This window comes from Pseudopodoces humilis, chromosome 1 (assembly GCF_049639895.1).
Source record: "Pseudopodoces humilis isolate 2021_Gansu_Grassland_sample_001 chromosome 1, ASM4963989v1, whole genome shotgun sequence".
Classification (NCBI taxonomy): domain Eukaryota; kingdom Metazoa; phylum Chordata; class Aves; order Passeriformes; family Paridae; genus Pseudopodoces; species Pseudopodoces humilis.
This window is the reverse complement of record NC_142200.1, coordinates 117,079,478-117,103,789: the sequence shown is the minus strand read 5'-3', so window position 1 is coordinate 117,103,789 and position 24,312 is coordinate 117,079,478. Positions and strand designations below refer to the sequence as shown.

At 37.6% G+C, this 24,312-nt stretch overlaps 1 protein-coding gene across 4 annotated transcripts in view; it reads right to left on the bottom strand.

Annotated features, from left to right (window-relative positions):
- The window catches only part of ANKRD28 (ankyrin repeat domain 28), a 120,533-nt gene that overhangs the window by 66,983 nt on the left and 29,238 nt on the right, over positions 1-24,312 (bottom strand). For 2 of the 4 annotated variants that reach the window (XM_005518925.3, XM_014248547.2), the window contains exons 1-2: positions 6,399-7,910; positions 5,213-5,296 (exon numbers count right to left, since the gene is read on the bottom strand). In XM_005518925.3, coding sequence (XP_005518982.1) covers positions 5,213-5,296; positions 6,399-6,515 — 201 coding nt within the window. In that variant the 5' untranslated portion in view covers positions 6,516-7,910. Of the gene's footprint in view, positions 1-5,212; positions 5,297-6,398; positions 7,911-24,312 lie in introns of those variants that run through there. The other 2 variants (XM_014248546.2, XM_014248545.2) reach the window with 1 other exon arrangement.

Sequence of the window (24,312 nt, the reverse complement as noted above, 5' to 3'; positions counted from 1 at the left end):
TCTAGAAGCACAGATAAGACAAATTAAAGTACAAATTTGTAGTCTGCATATATATCTTTTATAAAAAACAAGCAGGAAAAATCACATTAGTAATTGGTAAAATAAATGGCTACAGAAAGATTGTGAACATAAATAAAGGTAAGAAAATACCTACCGATTACTTTTACCTCATTACAAATTATGGCTTCTCATTCGTTTTCAATCAAGTCCCTCACATTTCCTCATGTAATGTTCTTTCCACTGAGAAATATTTCAATGTAATTGCTGAACTAGAGAGCAATTACAATTTCCCACAGAACAACTTATATAAAAATTCTTTTAATGCATGAAATAGGTATAGGATTCACTTGTATGATCAGAACATCAAACTTCATTAAATCTTGTAGAATGTTCCATACTGCAGCCAAGTAATTCAGGCTTTCCTGTTCTACACTGCACTCTCAGGTGCACAGAAAAACACCTGTTACTCCAGTAGTTCAAACAAGAAGTATAAAGATGAAAGCCATACATCCATTACCTATTTTTTCTATTAACCTCTTTTAGGGCCTTGATGAGCATAATCATCGTATCATAACCTTTCTTGTTATTTAAACTGTACTAAAATTTTCATTTTTGATTTGTAAATTACTTGTATATTTGAGACCCTCAATAATCTAATTCTCCTGGTACCCAGACCCAACGCTGTATATGGAGTCCTAGACTAGTCACTAGACTAAAAAGCCAATTTTCTTCCTCTTTCAGTATAAACAGTGATCGGCAGAGTAGGATAACCTAATCTTCTGTCTTACCCTAGAACAACATCCAGCAGCAGTCTCCTGCTACACAAAAAACACAAAGAAGTTATGCAACACCACATTTGTTAGGATTGGGAATGAAGCCCGTATCTCTACTGGAACAGACATCCATGGAGCCACCCTACCACTCAAAATACCTGTCAGACACAACTTTAGCCATCCTGTTTGTACCCAGCACTTTGATGCTACAGGATCATATCCCTTGTCAGTCCTACCAACAAAATTTGGGATTTATGGGCAACAATTCATTGCTATCAAATATAGGTGTGGGTTAGGGAGTGCAGGCAAAGGATCATTTGGTTCCACGGTTTTTTGTTTTTCTGTTCTTCCAAAAATAGTAGCACAGGTGAATTTTTACTTTGTGGTTACTTACTACACAAAAAAGGCATTAAATTAAGAGCCATGCTGGATCAATAATTCAGAACAGAAATCATACAGAGAACCTTGATTACTACAGGGTAACAATGGCTGTAATGGTATAGTATGACAAATTTCACTTACCATTATTATATTTTATGTTGGGGAAAAAAACGCTAACTCGCACATAAAGCAGCTTTAGAACATTTCATAGTTTAAATCTATTTTAATCTCACAAAGCACAATATGTGGTAAGATCCAGGAACTTCATGTTTAAGTCCCTTGTCACATATGTCAATATTACTATTTCATATAGCAACAGTGATCATTTTTGAGCATTGTGAGGGATCTGTGTGATTTTGAGAATCCTCCACAAAAACAGCTTGTTTGGCTTTATTATGAGAAGAGCAAGGGGCACACTGACCCCAGCTCCAGAGAGGATCAGATGTTTGTCCTCTCAGCTAAGATCGAGTGCAATGGGGTTATGAAAAATGCATATTGGGTTACCTGAAGTATCAATTTTCATGGCAAGAAATACTACCCTAATAGGTCTAGGAGGAGGAAAAATTGTTCTGATTTTGAACAACCACTTCAATAGTCAGATTTGCAACCTTTAAATGATTTTTGACAGTGAGCTCATATTCCCTTGAGAAAATTACATTCTTAACTAATAGCTGAGATTAAATACTCCATTTTCACGATCTTTTAAACTAAACATACATCATACGAGTTCTGATTACAAACAGAAATGTTAGCATTTACAACAGTAACAGGTCTCCAAATCTTGAAAAAAAAAAGCCCAAACCAATACTAATTTATAAATACAATGCTGAAATCATTCAGTTAGCTAAAACTAATTGCTGAAAGGTAGAATTCAAACCAGTCACACTAATCTAATCAGCAAGAGCAGGGAATATTGAAGATCTCCATTAACTAATAGATATTAAATGTGTCCACTACTATCACGCAAGATCTTCCTTTCTGTCAAGTCTCAAAAGCTCAGGATGGTACCAAGAAATAATAATTTTTTAAACAAACACACTCAGCATACCAAAAGCCATGCTTGTAATAGAAACTCTATGCTATTTGACATACGTGATGCATGTGATTTAAGACTGATTCATGAAACAAACAGCTACAGTTATTCAAGCTTTCTTGGGGAAAGAGAAGTGAGAAGCAACCCCTTCCCCTTTGGATTTTTTTTTCCCATTACTTGGAGCCTCAGGAAAGTACATCTTCCAAACAATTTATCTGAACAAAATTCCTGTAAATCAGTTTTGTCTATAAGGAGCTGCACATTTCAAGCTTGCAGGGAGGGTAAGCCTCTTTGAACCCCAGTTTAAGCAGCTAGGGATACATTCAATTTGTTCTTTCTTCACCAAAGATTACAACAGCAGACGGAATACAATACATACTTTCTAAATCTAAACTGAGCCTGTGACTCAAGAGGCTGGTGTGGCATGAACAGAGAACAATCTTCTTCCTGAAAAAAGCCCTTTTGCTATTTGTACATCATCTTACAATCACACACTGCAACTCATGATCTGAAAGATTTCATAAAAGAATGTAAATGAAGCTGGATGAAACAAAAAGAAAACAATACCCACATTTCATCATAAATAACTTTCCTAGATGAGTGTCACTGTCACTACAAAATGTACAACCACCCTATCTTCAGTTCACTTTTGGGCAAAATTAACTCACAGAATGCTGCTGGGCCTTCAGTTACAGAGTCCAGCCCATGCACAGGAGAAGGGGAGGATGGAAGGAATCTCAACTATTAGAATACAAACTGCAAAATAATTAGTTGCTCTTGAGAGGGGGAAATGACTCTGCAGAGGCATTGGAGGGAATAACTCTGGAATTCAAGTAACTGCACTGAAATACTTGGATAGCAAAGTGGAAAAAACCCAAGTGTATACAGTGGTCTAATACAATCCACAATGGTTAAAACAGTTTATTCCGGTCCTTCTCTTTTTCAGGAATATAAATAACTACTTCATTTTCTTCACTTTTTCCGTCCTTCTTTCCACACCAATTTGTAACACATAACACAGGGAGTAACCCTGGATCTAGACTTATGTAGACATATATTACCTCCAGCCAAGGACGCCTTCAACAAAAAACCCAAGGAAAGGAACAAAACGCATACAAGACACACAGAAAAATGTACTAGGCAGTCTACTTCATTTCTACCAGACAATGGGAGAATTTACATGATAATTTAGTCCCAACAAACAGCATTTAAGGGGTAAATGTAAATCTAATATCAAATACTGTAGTAGGACTAGGATTGCCATGATAATAAACAGTGGTCATGGGTGATAAGCATCTCCCTACGCTGAACAAGGTAGTTATAAAAAAATAGCATATTTGTCCTGTGTGGACTCTAACCACACCTTGGAGGTTACTAGCCTAACACCTAGTGCACACACGTTCTATTAAAGGAAGATGTATCCACAGAAAGGAATAAATAAATAAATAAATAAATAAATATAAAACGTAAAAACATCCAGATTTTGACTATTCTACCTGCAATATAAGTACCTGGCAATCTGAAGCAATTCTCTTCAAAGACAGCAAAAAATTATGAGCTTTTCTATTTAAGCACATCTGTTGACTTCCTATCTTCTTATTTATTTGCAAGAGTTTGACAAAACTTGAGAAAAAACAAAACCCAATACAAAACTACTCCCACATACAAACTGAAATATAGCAGAGGCTTTGGTAATACATAATTTTTAAAAAGCAGAAAGATAGTAAACCTAACTTTGCTTAGGAGCTCTGTAGCTATGAATGCTGACTTTAAACACATGAATGAATACAAAGTAACAACAAAAACTAATTATGTTCTAAAAATAAAAATGGCAACATGACCAGAGCATATAGGTGCAGACATGGGAAGGATACAAAACTAATGCTCTCATAATGAAAAAGAATATTTTATATTTTAGTAAAATTCATCATACAATCTTGCTTAAGGACATATGAAACTCCTGAAAGAGGAAAAAAAGTCCATCCATATCAAACAAAGCTTCAGATTTGTCAGAAAATTTCTTTATACAGGGTCCTATTCAAGCTCTTCAAGACAACAGGAGGGCTCCCTTATACTAGGATTTTTCAGCTGCCACTTCTCAGCTGTAAATTCTGCAGAATGCTTTTAAATGTCAAAAGAGACATACCAAACTAAATATTTGCTTTTGGTTTACATCTCCCCAGAAGAAAGTGTAAACAATCATCATGGTCTTAAATAGGCCCCTAGGTAGCAACTACATCTTAACCTTTGCCTTTTATCATGACTCTTGCTCTGAGGCATTTGGAGGAGAAACAGCTATACACATTCCTGCAGCATAAGCCCGAAATGGTTTGTGTCAGTTTGCTGTAATAATCAAAACAATTTCTAATCCATGTAGAGTTTATACCATATTATCTTTCATAGTGTCAAGCACACATATTAGAATTTTATTAGAAATACAGTAACTGCATGCTGTTCAAATCTTGAATTTCACCCAATGGAATAAACTTAGTACCATTTCAGTATTATTTTTATGTCTTCAGAGCCTGAGTTTGCAGCACTGCAAAAATATAAACCCAGTTTCTCATTCTTACTAATATAATCATGAGGCTTCCCTTTTTAAAATCAACTATTGAATGTACCTACTGAAAACCCAGACTGTGTTCTTATAATTGTCTAATGTATACTATATTCAATTTAAAAAGAATTCAAGTCTACATAGCATCACACTCAACCAGTCTAGCTTTCCGTAAACTACTCTGATACAACTGCATAAACAAACTTTGCAGTTACCCAACCACTGCAGAACTAACATTTACAAGGAATATAAAATTAGTCGTAACTATTCACACAACTCTGCAAAGCTATACACCGGATTCCCAGTATTAAGTGTATGTAGAGGCTTTACTTAGCCTAGTATATAAAATGTACAGCTCAAGAATTAGCAAAGTTTTAAAGAGATTAGTACAGTAGAAAGATATAACAAACAAAATTAAAATATATTCAAAATTAAAATTTATTCAAAGATAATGATATTTGATTTTACCTGAAAATTAACATCTTCTTTCTTAAATATTAGTGCTCGAACTTCATCAGGATCTCCATTAAATATAGCTTGAACCAATGGTGGCTGAAATGAAGAAAAAACACATCTTAAAATAAAACCTCATTTTAGGTTTCAGTGATACGTATACAGTTTTTTTGATATATAACAGAAACACAAGATAATGACAAAAAAAAACCATTCCAGTCAGTAAAACAAAGAAATCAGCACCAGTATTTAGAATCAAAGAAACTGCAAGTTTTAAAAACCTCAAACACACAGACATCCTCTAAGGCAATTAAATATATACATGAAAGAAAAAAAAAAAAAAAAAGGAGCTGAGAAGATTGTAACAGCTGAAAAGAGAATGCCTTAGAACAAAACTAGGGTTGTCATTACATGCTGCAAATTCTATACAGTATAAGCAAACAATCCCCTTTTCCATTAGCAAGTGACTCAAGTTACTGGAAGTCTTTCACCTGTTTAGACAGAGTGGGAAAGCAAAGTGCATCAGATAAGTATGGTAACAAATTCACACTCACACACATCTATTACTAAATATAGCAGGATTTCTTAGTAAGTAAGAAAAGCTGCTGAGGTATGCTAGCAAGATTTAAGTCAGTCACTTGACAGAAAAAAAATCATTTAAAGCAATAAAAGCACAATCCCCAGTGTTGATAATTTTCAGAAAGTGCTAATGTGAATCTAACAGTTATACTAAGATTGTGAGTTATGGTAATTTTTAATTTAGCTTAGAAGCACTCTCGTTTGATGTAACTATATACTCTTATCAGTTCTCAAAATAAACATAGCATATTATTATAATACAATGATCACATCAGCTTCTAAAGTGGTACTGCATAAATGTACTACTGAAGAGTGAGAAGTGGAGCAGGGAAAACCCACTTACTCCAAATACATTTCCCCTTCTAAAACCCCACTGCTGTTACACAAGAATCAAGACCTGTTCTTGCTGCACCATAAATAAGGTTACACGGAATAGAATGGACCCCTGCAAGCATAAATTCCACCACGAAGTTTCAGCTTTTCCCATCCTTATTATACGCAAATTTTATCACTTTGTCTTGTTTCAACATTGTACATGTTCATCCTAATCTTAGGACTATAGCTATTGGTACTTGAGACAGCATTATAAGCAGGAAATATGCCAACAAACAACACGGCTTACCAGCACATTTCCAGGGGGTGATGGATGTACAGATACATTTTCCTGAGGTAAACTGGAAATAAATGTGGGAGAATCATCTTCCTCCTCCTCCAAAACAACAATACAGACTCGACTCATTCGATCCGTTTGAGGAAGCAACAGCAAACAAAAAAATGCCAGCAGTGGTATTTTTGGAAGCAGACTGCAGGTATTGCAATAGTGACCATAGAGGAAATACTTTCACCTGTTTCACATGCCCTCACAAACTTGTGTTACTGCTGGTGTCTTAGCATCTAGAAAGAGATATTCCAATCCCCCCTCACACTTCATTTTCCAGACTTAAACACCACAAGATGTTCAAGACACTGCTGAAAAAAAGTTGTTCTTTATAAAATAAGAAGTCCCCAAGCATCAAAACCACAAAAACGAAACTGTGGAAGAGCTAAATAAAGAGATAAAAATATCCCAAGATCCAATTCCATTCGAACAGCACTCACTGTTGCACACAGCTGTCCTTTCACGAGCAAATTTGTCTTTGTTAATGTCACAACTTCCACAGCGTCCTTCTACCCCCACAGCGAAGTCATTGTTGCAGAAGACAAGACTCCGTCCTGCAGAGGACGGAACAAGGAACAATTGCCCCGAGAGAGACGGCCGCAGCTATTCTCACTCCTGCAAGGTCAGTTTAAATCAACCCTCACAGGCTTTCTGCGGACTGAAAATAAACGCGCCTCCCGATCATCCTGCCATTCTACAGCTTCCTTTCTCAACGTCAAAAACAGTCCAGACAGAAAAACACATCTCGGTTCCAGCAGTTATTCAGGACCTGCTCAGAGGAAAATAATTCTTTCCCATGCAAGAAAAGAGCTGCAACGTGCAGCACGGCTGCAGCACATTTACATGCGATGAGTCAGACCACAGGGACAATGAACTCCTTGAATAACATTGCCGGCTGAATCCAGCAAAAGCAAAGCAGCCGGTGTTACTCCGTCAGGGACACCAGCAATGCGGAGCGTTCATTCTCCCTTCACCAGGCAGTAGCTGTGGCTTCTCACAGGGAACGCGTCAGGCAGAAATACTGTTGAGGAGGAATGCTTCAGCAAAACAAGCTAGCTACTGCACACAAAAGCTCCAATTACTGCCTTAGACGACTTCTGCAAAAGCAGTTCATCACTCAAGTGTTTCTTTTGATCACCATGTGAATGCAGTTCCCATGATAGTCTTCATTCAGATTGAGGGGGAGGAAAAAAAAAAGGAAAAAAAAAATCAGACTCTGTACATCTCTGAGCCAACTTCTTTATCCGAACATCTGTCACTGCGCCAACCTGATTCTCCTCTTCAGTTAGAGCTTCTGCTTATCAGTTTTTTTCCTTGACAAATTAAATTATACAATCAGCAGATATCCTTGTAAAGCTCGAAAAACAGCTTGGTTGTCCGAGTCGGCAGGAGCGGCGCACCAACCACTGCCACGGCAGCGCTGCCCCTGAGCAGCAGCCGAGCGAGCAGCGACTGCAGCCTGGCAGGGTGAAATGCCTAGTAATGCTCACATGTCACACTTAACAGAGCACCCAGCCACCGCTCCCAGGGTAACTTCCTCTGGCACCAAAAAAAACCCCGCCTTTTGCTTCTTTTGGGGGCAGTCTTTGCCAGGTCGGTGACTAACGCAGCTGAAAACGTAAAAATTCTATAACTGAAGAAAGAGCGACTGTTTAATATTTTCCACGAAAAGCCGCAAAGAAATGTGGTGTACTGGCTCTGCTGACTAACCACGCTTCAGGCAGTAAACAATTCCAGCACTTTAACTGCTTTCATATGGCACTGGTCAGAGCACCAAAACAGTCCTCACTTAACTCATTGAAGACAACAAATGCCCCACAGAAATCCTCTGAGAATTAAATGACAAGTAAAATCTTAAAGCAATAGGCTGACTATTAAAAAGCCGGCTATTAATAACCAAACCCATGGGTTTTTTGCAATTAGTACAAGTAAACACAACCTCAACTTGAAAAAAAATTACATCAAGTATATTTAAATATAATATTATTAAAATAAACCATAATAATGAAGTATAATATGAAGCCCTACAACTTGCTGAATAAATACTTCAGCTTGAATCTGCCTAAATGGTGCTGGCTCGTGGGTGTATTATGTAAATGGCTTCTGTCAAAAGTTGCTGGATAAGCCTCAGTGTACAGGAACAGAGGGAGGGTTTTTGCTCCTGGTGTGCAGCACTAAGGCAATTCTGATGTCCTTCAGTGGCTGCCAAGAGCAGAATTTGTCAATGGTGAGCAAGTTTATAGCTCTTCAATAAAGTATTTGCACTCAGGTTTCACATAGGAATCCAGGGAGAGAGAAAGACAGGTTTAAATGGTGTGTAAAAGGTCTGGATATAAATAGACATACTGAATTCCCACCTTTGGGGGCCACAGGCAGGAAAAGCTTACATGAACTCTTTTGCAAAAATGTCTTCAATAGCTTCATTGCAACATAATAAACTGCTTAAACACCTCCCTTTCCCCCCAACACTTTATGCAGGTAGAAGTTTTCTAAGTGCAAAAGAGTACCTTGGCCAAGGGCTGCCTGACCTCAAGAGTCCTGGCCTGGCAAAACACAGCACCAGATTCTGATTCATCATGAAATTTCTGATTAAAATTTCTCAAGACTAACAAATACATTTATAAATATATTCTGTTCATTACATGGAGTCTAGTTATTTTGAAATATCATATATTTGGGGTTAATTACAAAAAAGCAATGATTTGTACACCACACTGCTTTGTTCTAGCATTTCAGCCATTTATTAAAAAGCAACACAGATTCATGTAAGTACATATGACAACTCATGTTCTTCTTGGCCACAGCAGAACTAGTTCTAATAAACTATAGGCATCCTCAAAGCTCAGCTATTGCAACACCCTCCTGTCTACTGTGGAACACAACAACCACAACACAGAAAATAGATTGCTTTCTATTTGTGAAAAATGCCCTAAGGAACAGACACTAGCTTATTTGCAAAACTAAACATGCATTTAAAAAAAATAAAAATCAGATTTTATGTGTAAAAGCAAAATACTGGCAAAATGCGTACTCAAGCTTCATATGATATAGACACACTTGCTAGATAATGGTTTTCCAGCTAAGCCCATATGTTCAGTGTAAATGAACACTTTTCAAGAGTCAGTACATTTATACAGTAAGCAAATGCTAAGGGTTCCATATGCCTTCTTTGAAATTACCACCTGGACACATTGACAGAGATAATGCCTGATTTAGTTCAAATTATCTGAACATGGTCCGTTTTTTACCTTTGTAATTAATGCTTCAAAGTCAGCTAGAAATTCAATAGTTACCTTAAAAAGTACACTTTCACACTCAGTTAATTGCAAAAATTCAGAACATTTTCATTTACTCTGATAATTATTCTAGTGATCTTAGATAAAATTCTAATACAATTAATATAAACTATTTCCAAAAGCAATTTAACATATATCTCACCTAACATTGTACATTTTTGAATTGTGACATTACCACAAAGAGTTAAAAGCCAGTATGTCACAGTTTGCATTAGAGAGAGAACCAGCACAACTGAGTCAATATTGTATTGATTTCTATAGTAATCTAAAGCATGTAAGTAAGCAAAAACATCCTACTCATGATAGGACTGTGTGTGCAATTGCTTCCATAGGAAAGGAAGCAAAGGAAAACCCAGTTCTGGCTATTTAATTTTTTGCTCACAATTAACTGGCATTTCCCCCTTACATCCCCTTCAACCAAAATCTGTGCCTTTGCCTCAGTGCAAACAGCATCTCTAATCACCTCTTCTTTCAACTTCAAAAAAATCATCCAAAGTATCTTCTGGTGCACAAAATGCAGTTTCTAATGTTACCTAAGAGGTCTTCTAAAAACCAAAAGCTGTTTAGAATTCTACTGTGAGAAACCAAACTAAGGTTTCAATTTTTCAGCATCTTATCTAGACTAACAATTTTCTGTGTAGAAGAGTTAATAGAAACAGAGAATGAAAGCAGGGTAAATTCAAGATGATTAATTTAAGCTTCTGTTCCTCAAACTAATTTAGGAATCATAACAGAACTTTGTGAAGGTATAAAGAACATTGCATCTCAAACAGTTTGTATTAATAAAACTTAAAATAACTGAAGACAGCAGGTCATTGCCATCCATCTTCTCCAAATGTCATCTATTTCCAATAAGAAAGCTTACGAAATAAGCTAAGAAATAAGAAAGAAGGTTTAAAAATGGCCTAACTTAAAAAAAGAATGACATGTCTACAGGGGTTTGAGTGGTGATCTGATGACCTCCACAAGACCTGTTAGCAAGGTAAGATCTCCACACTTAACTCTCAAATTTAAGGAGCGCAATGATGATACGCATTTTTTCAAAAATAATAATAATGCATTTTATGTTGACATGATAGCTGTAAGAAAAAAAAAAGTGTTGAAATTTTCAAGCTACACTTACCTTTAAGTAAGTTTCAAGAGTCTTTAATGGGTGACTATAAAGAGAATATATTACAAAAATGCAACCTGCAGGTTAAAATACAGATGTCTGCCATCTACACTAGACAGAAAAAAGAAAAAACATGAACTCTGAATCAGCTAAAAATAGCAACCTTTCCTATACATCTGCTTTCTTCTCTAGGAACAAATGAGCAGAAGACTGTAGCAGCACTGCTGATGACACCTATCAAAAAATCTACTCAAATAAAGATTTATCTCTTGCCAATCAGCATTTAACAAGTTTTTTTCTGGGCTGAGGTTAATCCAACTGGTTTCAGGCAATAATTTGTATGATTAAAAGGATCTAGGAAAGGAAGAAAATTGTTCTGTCAGGTTCCAGTAAAAATGAAAAAAATTAGAACCAAGTTGTGTATCAACTTAGCTAGGCAAATACCTGATCTGTGTATTTCTTCAGAAGACAAAGATTGCTTTTTAACAGCTACAGCTCTAAGTAAACAGGCATGCCTTAGTATAAGCTGTTTTTATCACATACAGACAGAGATGAGTGTTCAGCATCACTATGAAGATAAGTTACAATACTTCTAGAATACTTCTCATGAGTCACTCATCTGAACTCCTCTGCTGTTTCCTCCCCACTCCTGAGGGAATGAGGTGGAGTCAGGAAAAAGAACAGTCTGAAGCAAGAAATTAGTACCTTTCTTCCCAGTTTTGTTCTGTTTATTCCATAGCATCTGCAGAATAGTTTTAACCCCTGGAGTCCACAGTTCTGCTTCTAAGGACAAGCAAAATAGCTCTGCTTGTACCTCATGATACCATAGGTAATTCCAACCTTTTCTCATGCAATTATACAGCCTCTGTTAATCTAAAGAAATATTTCATACAGTCAGATATTATCTTTGAACACTTGGCAATTAATAAAATCCAGTATCTGAAAAGCCATTTCAGCTGAAATACAAAGAATAAAAATAATCCAGCATTCATTTTAACTTTTCTCAATTGGAGAAACATAAGTAAAGTTAATAATAAAAAATGTCTGTGATTCAGACATAATTTTCAGTTGTATACTTAAACACCCTGTAACATGTTAAAAATAACATCTGATCAAAGAGCAGTAAAGCACCTTGAAAGTGTTCAAAGTCTACTTACTAAGCAATTTTCTTTTTAAGACTTCTCTTCTATATGTCTGAACAATACACCTGCAGACAAACTCGTGGTTGAAGGACCATACAGCCATCATAGTACAAGATATGTAAATACCTTAAAAAAATTATCTATCTTGTCCAAAATATGGAGTCTAGCAATCAAACTGTGCAAAGACCAAAACCCAGAAAAAGAAATGTAACTCCTATATCTATTAAAAGAAAGTGAAAATATGAGGGTCCTGCATCTTCCAACATGTTTTCTAGCTATGATATCACCCAGCACACTTTCCTTTTAAGGCCAGATTTAAATTCACTGGCTGGGTACCCTGTGCACTTTCAGTGTAATACCCTGCAATTAAAGTTAACAATTCATTCTTACATTAACACACAGTACATAAAAGAAGTCCTCCAGTCCGTCTGAATTCATGGACTCAAGTTACTTCGTGGAAAATGTGTGTGCTCAGATTTATCAGCTGCACCCAACAGCAAACACCTCTCTATCTTTTGAGAAACAGAAGGCAGCTATTACATCCAACAGCTTTTCTAAATAACAACCACACAAGTCTGATGGTGGCATTGTCAGTCTTGTAAAATTGACAAGAAGTCAAAACAACTCCTGTTTCAGGGAAGAGAGACCACAAAAAAGTGGCCTATCCACATATATTGTTATGAATGGCAAAGGTAAGTTTGCATCCATGAAGAAAAACAAAGATCTTGAAAAACTACTTTAGCCACTGTGGCATGTATTTTGGACAGAAGACAGGTCCTTTTTTAATGTAATTTTTCTTTTTGGGAGGAGGTAAGTTGAGAGAAGATGACTTTTAAGGTATCTTAAAATATCAGTTTAGTCAAAGAGAGAAGCAGGCAAAACACTTCAGCATTTGCTAAACCCACACAAACACAAAATTATTAGCTGTACACCTAAGGTTTTTGCAAGCATGACAGCTTTTAAAAATGTTTTCATAATACAGAAAGCAAGGCCCACAGGTTTGTTAAAAGTATTTCCACCTCTGGGCAGAACAAAGGCAGAAGAGACACTGATAGGAGCAATTCTTCTGGCCTACTTAGTCCTTCCAGCTCAGATCATGGCCATGGCCAATTCTGGGTTTTGGCAAATGAAAATGGCATCAATTACAATAATAACCACAGTGTCCTTCCAGGAATAATTACTGAGGGCAGCAATTTCAGCTGTGCACACAGCTCTAAAAGCAGAGTTGACAAAAACAAAACAAAAATCAAAGGCTCAGTCTCAGCAGTCCCTGTTTGCTCTTTCACACGTCAACCACCCTCTCCCAGCACACCCAGCCTGTTGCTGGGAGGTGAGGCTGGACAGGAATGCCAACATGAGCAGAGCAAAAATAACAACCCAGACACACTGGAAGACCAATACACTGCCACAGCTGGCACTGACAGCCTGATGCTTCAGGTAATGATGCTATTACATTTTCCTAAGGAGAAGAAACAGGTAGCTTGGCTGGAGCAAATGAATGACTGCAGAATTCCTAATCATAGTTTAATATCGTCTATAACCTTGCTTTGAAAGTGTTTATACCAATACAGTACATACTCCTATGAATTAACTAAAATATGATCCCACTAAATTATATTAGTGCAGCTGGTAAAACAACTGAGAGAATTCCCTTTGGGCCTGTGGGCGCACACATACGCCGAGAAGAATTAGTTAATCTCCTTTGATCTACTTTTCTACTGATCTATAGTCAGGCTCAAGATGAACAGAGGAAGTGCTGATTTTACATATTTCCTCTTTGAAAATTTCTTCCTGCAATATTGTTCCCGCAGAGAAAAAAAAGAATCAAACTCATTATTCATTACAGAAAAACTAGCCCACATCACAGAAGGTCAACATAACATTGCCTTATTTTTCACCATGCAATAGGTTTGCTCTTCCCTCTTCAGTAGGAATTAAGGGGTTTGCAAATAGCGTGTGGGATTCAAGGACAGACACTGTAACACACAAGAGCACCATAAGCCTCTCAGAGACTGCATCCCTGAATACCAGAAATTCCTTTGGATTTTCTAATGTATGGCATAACAGGCTTCTTCTGTCTCTGATGCACTGGAACCAATTCTCTATGTTTGTATCCCAAGGAAAAGAAGCAATTCTCACCTGAAAGCTGCTTATTCAAAAAAAGACCTGAGTGTGATCTTTCATTGCTACATGGGAAAAGAACAAGTCCCAATTTCCCTGGATTTGTATGCTTTTCTGGCTTGTTTTTGAACTGCTGTTTCTCCAGCAGATTATTAGAAACACAATACATTTGGTCTGTAGGGCTCAGCTTCCCCTCAGAGGGTAATTTAGCTGGATGGGCTATAAACCAATAGGCTCTCTCAATCCTTTTTCTAACCTTGGTTCTTTAGGTGGAAGGCTGGAAACACCCTTAAAGGAAAGGCAGCACAAGGCGAAACACCCAGGTTCAGCACTGGACAGTGCTGGAGTTGAGACTGAAAATGAGGAGGTTCTCACTGGAGACAAGATATCTAGCATAAAGTTTATCATTTCCTCATTAAAACTCTGCTGGGCTGCCATGCTGCTGAGCTTCTTAAGAAGCAGTGGTTGTCAGGTGGATTTCCAGAAATGAGAATTGTTCTGCTGCCTATGGTGAGTAACCATATCTCCACTATATTGATGACATATAAAACCTTTCATTGCAGCACATTTGATGAGCTTGGGATGACAGTTAGACAGTTATCAGTTAGTCCTTTCCAGGTCACATCAATGTTATCCTCCTAATACCATTCTTTAACACAGATGTGCCCATTCTTTTCCTTTTCCCCTTTTCTTTCCCCTGTAAAATTCACTAATTTTTTTTCAGCACCATTTCAGTTAACACTGGAGCTTGCATCTTTTTTGATGCTCCAAGATATGTAGAAAGAACAAGGAAACCTGAAATTGGCTAAGAGCTTATGAAACTATAAAGGAGATGGGTTCATAAAAAAACCACCTGAATTCTGGAAGATAAGAACAGTAGCAGGCAGCCATATAAAAATTTAACACAAATTCTAGTCTAGCATTCTACAAGACATTCTACACACTTAAAAAACAATCCTCATGACTGAATTTTTATCCTATACCACTTAACACATTTTAGGCAGGAAAGTCAAGTCAGTTATGCCAGTCAGAAGAGGACTTTCAAAGTTTTATGTCACAAACCACATCAATCTTTGTGGGTAAGTTGCCATCGTTACAAAATGTTTGCTTTTATACATCTGTCAGAAGTTCCTATGGAATTCCCACATGACCAAAATCAGCAGTGGTTGGGAGTGCTCCACCAACATTTAGGAACTTGAGTCAGAAACACATACCACTTCCACTCAGACTATTATCTGGGAAACACTAAAAAAATTATTCATACCATTTTGAGCCATGGAAGGGAGGAAACAAACATCATATTCAGCTGTTTAAAACCTTCAGTGATGACACATCCATTTAGAACATTTCCAGAACCAGTTGCTTTTCCCAAGTAACAAACAGCAATTGCCTATTCAAAAAAATAAACAACACTAATCGACTTGCTTTCAACAGAACCTTTCAACTATCAGAGAATTAGTAAAAAGGAAAGAGTTTGGATTTTTTTTTTTTTTTTTTTTTTGCCCCTGCCCCCCCACCTCCTCCCAAAGCACAAAACCCAAGAAGCTCAGTGGATCTATTTCTGCTAGCCAAGGTCAGAGAGCTCACCAATCTTCAACTGCTAATTATGATTATTTAAGTTTGATTTTTAGTAGTATTTGCAAGAATCAGCTTGGATATGCTGCTACAGCAAACAGTCCATTACCTGTCTCATCTCAGCAATATTAGCAGGGTTTTATCTAAGTCCATGTTTTGCTTGGACTCATAGCTGTGTTACTTCAGCAGCAAATACTAACAAAATGTTAATCCAGTCACAGAAGCAAGAAGAGATGAAACTAATTAAGAGTGAGAAGTAACAAACAGCTGTGAAAAACTAAGAACCAGAGCAGAGCAATGCACCCAAATAAGTGTTAAACAGTACTCTCTGGCTTCCAGTGGTTAAATGACCAAAAGGGGAAATAACACAGGTTGGACTGAGGAAAAAAATAAAACCTAAGTAGGAGCAACTATACCGTACAGGCTGCTTTACCTCTACTAGAAGGGCATCAGGAAGAGAACACTTCCAAATCTGACCATCTTAGGGAAGGAAAGTTTACTCAGCTTCAAGTGTGTGCCTGCTATTCACTCGAGTCTGATAAGTAAAAGAACTAAAATGCATTATCTAGAGGAAACTATTTAGAATGACAGTGATAGCAGCATATATTTTCTAAGAGAACCACACAATTTCTGCTATTCAAAACAAAGCTCTGATTTTGTCAAGAAGCAAAGCATTACAAAATCTGCTCCTTCAAAATACCTGTTCAATACTTTTGTCATTACTGAAACTCTCCTAGTAGAAAGTTGAGGCACTCTGTAATACTGAGGGGAGGAAGAGGCTGAATTATTTCGTAGCTCTAAAAGAAAACAGAAAAACTGTGGCCTTTAAAAGTTTCTGTTCAGATTTTCCTACTCATTAGTCATGTGATGGTACAATCTGCCTGCAACCCAGTCTCCCCCTCCCTGTTCCACCCAGGGATGAGTGTTGCTGCTGGACAGAGGAGGCAAAAACAGGGGCACACTTTAATGGTGAGGGCTTTTTTGCCAGGATGGAGTTCGAGAGGGAAAGGGCCTGAATGCATTAACTTTTTTTAGAAGATTTAAGTTTTCTTCAAAAGAAAACTTTTTTTAAAATCAGTTCTCTCTTCCAGAAGAGTTATAATAATTAGAACAAACTTTAAATAAATATTTAACTATTATAATACTAAAAATGCATAAACATTCCTACTAGTGCAATACTTTTAATTCAGTTTTGGGTAGATAGGAATAGACTGACCACAGAAGCCACAGTTCAGCTGGCTTGCTCACATGTGAAATTTTGGTTTCCATAAATACCAGGAACTCAAAATACTGTATGTAAGTGAGCAAAATTAATCCCAGTTGCTATGGATACCATATTGTTTGTTTTTTTTTCTCTCTTCAGTATGTGAACAGTCAGTGTCACTGTAAACAAATTATTCTGATTATCTCTAAAATAGTGTGTGTCAATAGCTGCGTCAAGAATCAGGATTTGCTGCTTGGGGAAAGCTAAACTTCCTAGAAGTTTTTATGAATCCCTCACACTTCCCACATGTCCAAGAAAATGCTCCTTTCTGGCAACTGAAAATACTCTATAAAACACAGCTGGACAAAATCCACATATTCACACACACGCACACATACAGGCACTACTACAGGATGAGAGAGCTCATCTAAAACTTCTGCAGTTGCCAAAACAGATGCGGCTTCTCCCAAACTGAGCAAGGAGAAACACAGCTGCAGACAAAAATCTTCCCTGCCTGCTTCAAACCTTCCAAGGAATTGTCCCCACAATGCCCAAAAGGGAAGCCACTCTCAGGAGGGCTCTTACACATCACTACAGGATAAGAGCATGTATACAACCTTCACTCCTTAGTTACTTTTCCTAACAATTTTTCAATTCTGTATTTAGAAGATTAAAAAGCACTTAGCTTAAAAAGTCTATTACCAAATGAAATTTCATAAAATGCATCAGAGTATTGCTTTAGAATGCTAATTCAATTCTTACCACCCAAGAAATCTGTTTGTTGTTTGCAGGTTGCTTTATTTTTTTTTAAAGTGACATTTGAAAAACTTGATTAGTCTGATTTTCACTGCTGGTGAGCAGACACTCTTCACTCCTCCCTTCCCCACATGATCCTTACACATTCACATCCTTTTCCTGAGCCAGCACAGGCAACTTGTATGACCCAACTGCCCCGATTTAGTTTTTTTTTTTTTGCTGTTGAATTGTGTGAGCCAGCTCACCATGGGCCTGCAGCTGCCACAGAGCAGTGGGAGTGTTCAAACTGCTCACTGCAACAGACAGTGATGAGATGGCTTTATAAACGCACACCCAACAACCAAGCTACCTTCATCAACCATGTTATCAGAACTATTCCATTCCTTGTATTTTCCATAAAATATCTCAAAACAGTGTTCATGACACCTGAACTTTTCCAAACTTGGACACTATTACGACCAAGTATATCACTCCTTAAATTCCTTCCCATTACACTAAACCATAGTTATGCAAAGAATTCCAAGTTTCTTCTCCCATGATTCAGTATGTAAATTGTTCCTAGTAAATTTCCTTTTAAAAAAAAGCATTTTGCAACACAAATTTCACAGATTGTGTTAATCAAACTGTCCCTACAGTACTAACAGTATTTATAAACCATATGGCTTTATGAAAAAAATACTAGAGAATTTTAGGGCTCAGATTTCAAAAAAAGCAGACAAATCCAATTACGTATCCAGAATCCACACACATGCAATTTATGTATTAAATACAAGCACAAGGTAGTTACAACTTCTACACAATTATCCATACATGATCTAAAACTTGTGAGTTCGAGGGGAGTTTTGTATTTTTATTTTTTTTTAATCAGGATTATTTTGGGCTTCATGTCTTCCAAAATCTTCCTAACACTGGCTTCAATCAGTGATTTATTCAATTAAGACGACACCTAGAGGAGAACTTGCAAAGTAAATTTTGGCATTCCTAAGAGCCAACAAATTACATTATAAAGGAATATTATCATACAGAAAGATGGTATCAAAACACAATACATAATATACAATACACATGAGACACATATTGCTTATTCAAAACATTAAGAAAATTAATGTCTATACACCCTTGACTCTAAAACTCCTTTATGATTAGGTATCTTAGAACCTACAAATAACCAAACCCCACTCAGCAAATAAGTGGGTATAAAAAGGGAGTGTATTTGGTGAAGTTTTGTGGCAAAAACAAGGCCACAGTGCATCTTGTATGCAATTGTTTTCTACCTCTTCTTGGCAAGACAACTTTTATTTTATAAAAGCATTATGAAAATCAAATACCAGACTTCTATAAAATATATATATGTTAGGAAGACTTCAATATTTAGTAGCAAGAAATCAGTAATATGGTTAGGAATAGTCCTATTTGTTTATATCTTACATACCAAGCTGTGGAGTGTCTTCCCCAGAAAACACCTCATGCAACCTCAAGCATGCTTATAATGCAGGGTAATGAAGAGAGAACATCACTAAACTCATGAACTGGTTTGCAAACTAAACTAGAGTCTAGAAATAAACAAACTTACACATCTTGGTTAAAAAACACCACATAACTATGAAAATGTAACCTTTAAATCATGTAGATATAAATTTTAATAGCCTTGACTCAGCTGTTGTAACCTTCTCCCCTAGAGATTATTTCAGGCCCTAGAAAATAAAGGCAACCAACAGTTTTTTCTGAAGAAGTGTTGATCACCCAAGCATCTTTTTGGATGTACACTGACACCTCATGGCCATTTAAAAAATACTTAAGGTCTACACTCTTCTAGTTCTGTTTTTCTCTTTTTTAAAAACTCCAATTAATTTCTTTTTCTTTTAATGAAATATTGTCCTCTTTAGAAATGTCAACCTTTAGATGACATTATTTGATCTATTGCTCATTTTCTCTCAGTAAGAAACTACTTAGTATTAATTTTTGATGAGCACTGAGGAACCCCCACACACTGAATCACGGAAGACAGAAAGACAAGGTACCTCTTCTCTCCAGCTTCAGACTCCACAAACTGCAGAGAAGCAACCACAGCTATTCTAACTCTTCAAAGAGCAGAGAGACCAGGAAGATAAACAGGACTATTGCCATATGAAGAATGAGACCTCCCCAAATGAAATGTTGCTCCCCAAATAACAGAAATAGCCTCTGGATAAATTTCTGATGCTACACAAAAGCCTTTTACTCTTTGAAGTACATGAAAACCTTCAAAGTTACACACATGACTACCTAAGAATATTAATAAAATTCACTACTTCCTTCAGATTCTCATACTGGAAGTAGAAGTGTGTTACTTTTCACTCTTTCCAGCAGGGTGACATGTATGAAAAAAACCACCAAACTTCTACCATTTTTTCCTTCTTGACTGAGAACTCTGTGGCATATCTATTATATAGTCAAGTTACACACTACTTATCTCAAAACTGATAATCTGAGAAACTACTCCTTGTTCACTAAAATTATAAAGTCTTGAACTGTGAAAAATGAAGAGTAATATATATGTAACAGGCCTGTAATGTTACTTGCTAGGGGCATTACCAACACTTTTAAAATACTATAGAGCTAACTGAATTAACATTATCCAAGAAACTTAAATATCCACAGAAAAAAAGACTCATTCTTTTGAAATCTTTCTCTTTACCTAAATATGCAAGACAAAGCCATTTAGAGGATATTGTCAGTACTTAAAAATTAAAAGCAGCTACATTATCTAATTTCTTTAGAGATGCTACTTCAATTTCTTAACCTTCTAAGAAAGAACACTTGACTTCTGTTCTCTGAAATATTTATAACATTAATTAATACAATATTAATATTTTGGTAAAATCTGCAAAACTTCCCATTTTTAAAAGATAAAACTATTAAAAGCAAAAGTAAAAGTAAGCCTTTACTCCATGTCTTTACCAAGCCTAAGGGAAGAAGAAAAGATTCTCAAAGCATTTATTCTTTACTTAATACAAGCTTTGTTTTACATATTTTGATATGGACTACCTGTAGCATTAAAACGTGATCAAGAAGGAATAAAATATTCACTTTCCATATCAGAGAAACATTCAATCAGCTTCTTGTCCCACAGAACTCCTGGCTTTAACAGAGATGGAACAAGCAAACTGCCAGTCAGCATATTTTTACAACACATTCCTTCCCACCCCTGCCAAAAAGCAGCCACTGTTAAATTCCATTCATCATGGAATGAAGCTTATTTCTCAGTCATTACTATCAGCATCTGGTCAGCAGCAAGGGAAATATCACAAGTAGTCATTTATAAATTTATAAAAGATTAAAATGAGGTCATCTTGAAGTGCACACTCGAGAAAGAATCCAAGGTAGCACACTAAAAAATATAACTTATTCTGCTCCCCATTATTTGCATTAAAGAGCTACCACAACATCTGCACAAATGCTAGACCACACATACTAAGTGCCACAGGCATTCAGCTTTAAACTCAGCCAAAATTCAGACTCAAGTTTTCTGCATCAGGTGCCAGAATCAGTTAAAAAAATATAGGGAAAAGAAAAAATTTTAAAACATGAACAAACAAAAAATATCCCAACCAACAATGAACATCTACCCACCCAGTATTACTAAGACTAGGAGGAAAATAAATTTTATCTTCATATCTTCATGTTTAATCCACACAGTAATTTAAGTTATGGCACCCTAAATGTTATATAACAGCACAGTATTTTATAATTGTCAAAGAAATTGTCAATTATAAAGGTCAAAGAAAGAAACATGCACCATTCTGGTACCCATGACACACAAATAATGGATATGTTAAAGTCTCTTATCTGTACATGACCAATGTGTTTGGATAGCTTGTAGCTGTCTGGTGAGCCGGTTTCCTGAATAATTTACCCCAAAAGAACAATTTCCAGCCATAAACAATTCCCATAGAAAGTATAAAGTGGACTGCATGCTCCACCCAAAAACCAATCACCCATCTTTCAGCAAGTGCATTTTGGAAATATTGTAGCTAGCACTGTATCTCCAGTATTTCTAAATAAGGACGTGCATCACTTTTGTATTGGCGCGAAAGCAAAGCAAGGTTTATCAGCTACCATGGTTTTCAGTTTCTAAACTAAACCACTCTAAATCATCATCTTCACAGCCACTTCAACTCCAAGAAAGAGGTAAGGAAGAGAGGGGGATGCAAGAAAGAGGTAAGGAAGAGAGGAGGAAACCAGCACTTTTCTCCAGAACATCTGCCAGGACACTTCCCTCTAATAGTATGATTTGCATTAAATTTTCTCTAGTTTGATTCCATGACAGGCCAGTCAACAAAAACAACTACCAGACATATAACACCGTAAAAGATCAGATGACAGGACAGATCTGGAGCCTGATCTTCACACAGGCCCCAAATTATAGAAAGTAGCTTGGCCTCCAGATTTCTAGCATGTGATGTTGAAGAACTAAGAGAAGATGCAGCTCTCCAAAACTGAAAAAATACAACTGGCACCAGAAGTACAAAACAGAACCCACTTTTTAACTGTTACTATTATTATTAACAAAAGCCGTTTAACAGGATGATTAAAGAGGTATAAAATCCACTTGACCTTCAGTTAGAGATCCTTAGGGCAGCCAGGAGGGTGCACAGCAAGCTCACTACCTCAGACATGAGGAGGGCAGACTTTAGTGTGTTCAAGGACCCCTTTAGTAGAGTGCCACAGGATAGAGCCCTAGAGGGAAGAGGGGCCTAAGAGAGCTGGATGATTTTCAAAGATTGTCTGTTTCAGGTTCAAGAGCAATGTATCCCTACAGAGTTCAGGAAATAGTGAAGAACGCCAGAAGGCCTGCATGGATGAACAAGGAGCTCCTGGACAAACAAACACAAACAGCTTACAGAGGGTGGAAGCATGGACAGATAGCCTGAGAGAAATACACACAAATTCTCCGAACAGCCAGGGATCTGCTTAGGAAAGCTGAAGTACTGAAAGAGGTAAATCTCTATCCAAGGGCATTAAGGGTAAAAAAATAAAACTCCTTTAGGTACATCATTAATAGAAGAAAGACTGGGAAAAACATAGGTCTTCTCAGGAAGGATACAGAAGACCTGGTTCCCCAGGATGTGAAGAAGGCTGAGGGACTCGGTGACTATTTCATCTTGGTCTTTACCAGCAAGTGCTCCAGCCACACTGCCCTATTTGCAGAAGGTGAAAGCAGGAACTGGGAACAAGAACAATCTCCCTCTGTAGGAGAAGGTCAAGTTCGAGACCATCTAAAGAACCTGAAGGTGCAAAAGTCCGTGGAACCTAGTAAGATACATCCATGGGTCCTGAGGCAACTGCCCAAGGAAGTGGCTAGCTAATCCATCATATTTGAGAAGTCATAGCAGTCTCGTGAAGTTCTCACTGACAGGAAAAGGGGGAATATAATTCCCATTTATACAAAAGGAAATAAGGAAGCCCCAGGCAACTACAGGCTGGTCAGTTTCACCTTAGTGCCGAGCAAGATCATGGAACAAATCTTCTTAACTTCTTTAAACTATGCTAAGGCACATGGAAAATAAGGTGGTGATCTGTGACAGTTAGCACTGGCTTCACTGAAGGCAAATCATGCCTGAGAAATTTGCTGGCTTTCTATGATAGGGTTGCAGCAGTGGTAGATGAGAGAAGGGCAACAGACATCACCCACCTGGACTTGTGAAAAGCATGACACCATCCTGCATTATATTCTTGGCTTTAAATCGGACAGACATGGATTTGACGGATGGACCACACAGAGGATAAAATACTGCCTTGAGGGCCTCGCTCAAAGAGCTGCAGTCAGAATATAATGTCCAAGTGGAGAACAGTGATGAGTGATGTTCCTCAGGGGTCAGGCTGGTCCTTTTTAACATTTTTGTCAGTGACATGGACAGTGGGGTCAAGTGCACCCTCAGCAAGTTTGCCACCAATACCAAGATGCGTGGGGTGTGGCGTGTGGGCACGCTGAAGTAATGCCATCCAGAGGGAGCTTAATGGGCTTGAGAAGTGGGTCTGTGTGAACTGCATGTGGTTCTACACAGCCAAGTGCAAAGTCCTGTTTGTGGGTTGGGGCAATCCCAAACACAAGTACAGACTGGGCTGAAAATGGATGGAGAGTAACCCTGTGGAGAAGGACCCGGGTGTGTCAGTGGACAATTGTAACCCAGCAGTGTGTGCTTGCAGCACAGAGAGCCAAATGTGTCCTGGGCTGCATCAAAAGCTGTGTGGCCAGCAGCCCAAGGGAGGTCATTCTCCCGCTCTGTTCTGCTCTAGTGAGACCCCACCTGAAGTGCTGTGTCTTGTTCTGGGGCCCCCAGCACAACAAAGACTTTAACTGTTGGAAGGAGCCCTGGGGAGAGCCATTAAGTTGATCACAGAGGACAGTAGCACCTCTCCTACAAGCACAGGCTGAGAGAGCTGGGTTGCTCAGCCTGAAGAAGAGAAGGCTCCAGGGAGACCTTCGAACAGCCTTCCAGGACCTAAAGGGGGCCTTGAAGAAAGCTGGAAAGAAGCTTTTCACAAGAGTATGGAGTGACAGGACAAGGAGGAATGGCCTTAAACTAGGTAGGTTCAGATTAGGTATTAGGAAAAAATTCTTTTTTATAAGGGTGGTGAGGTACAGATTTCTGAGAGAGGCTGTGGACTCCCCATCCCTGGAGGTATACAA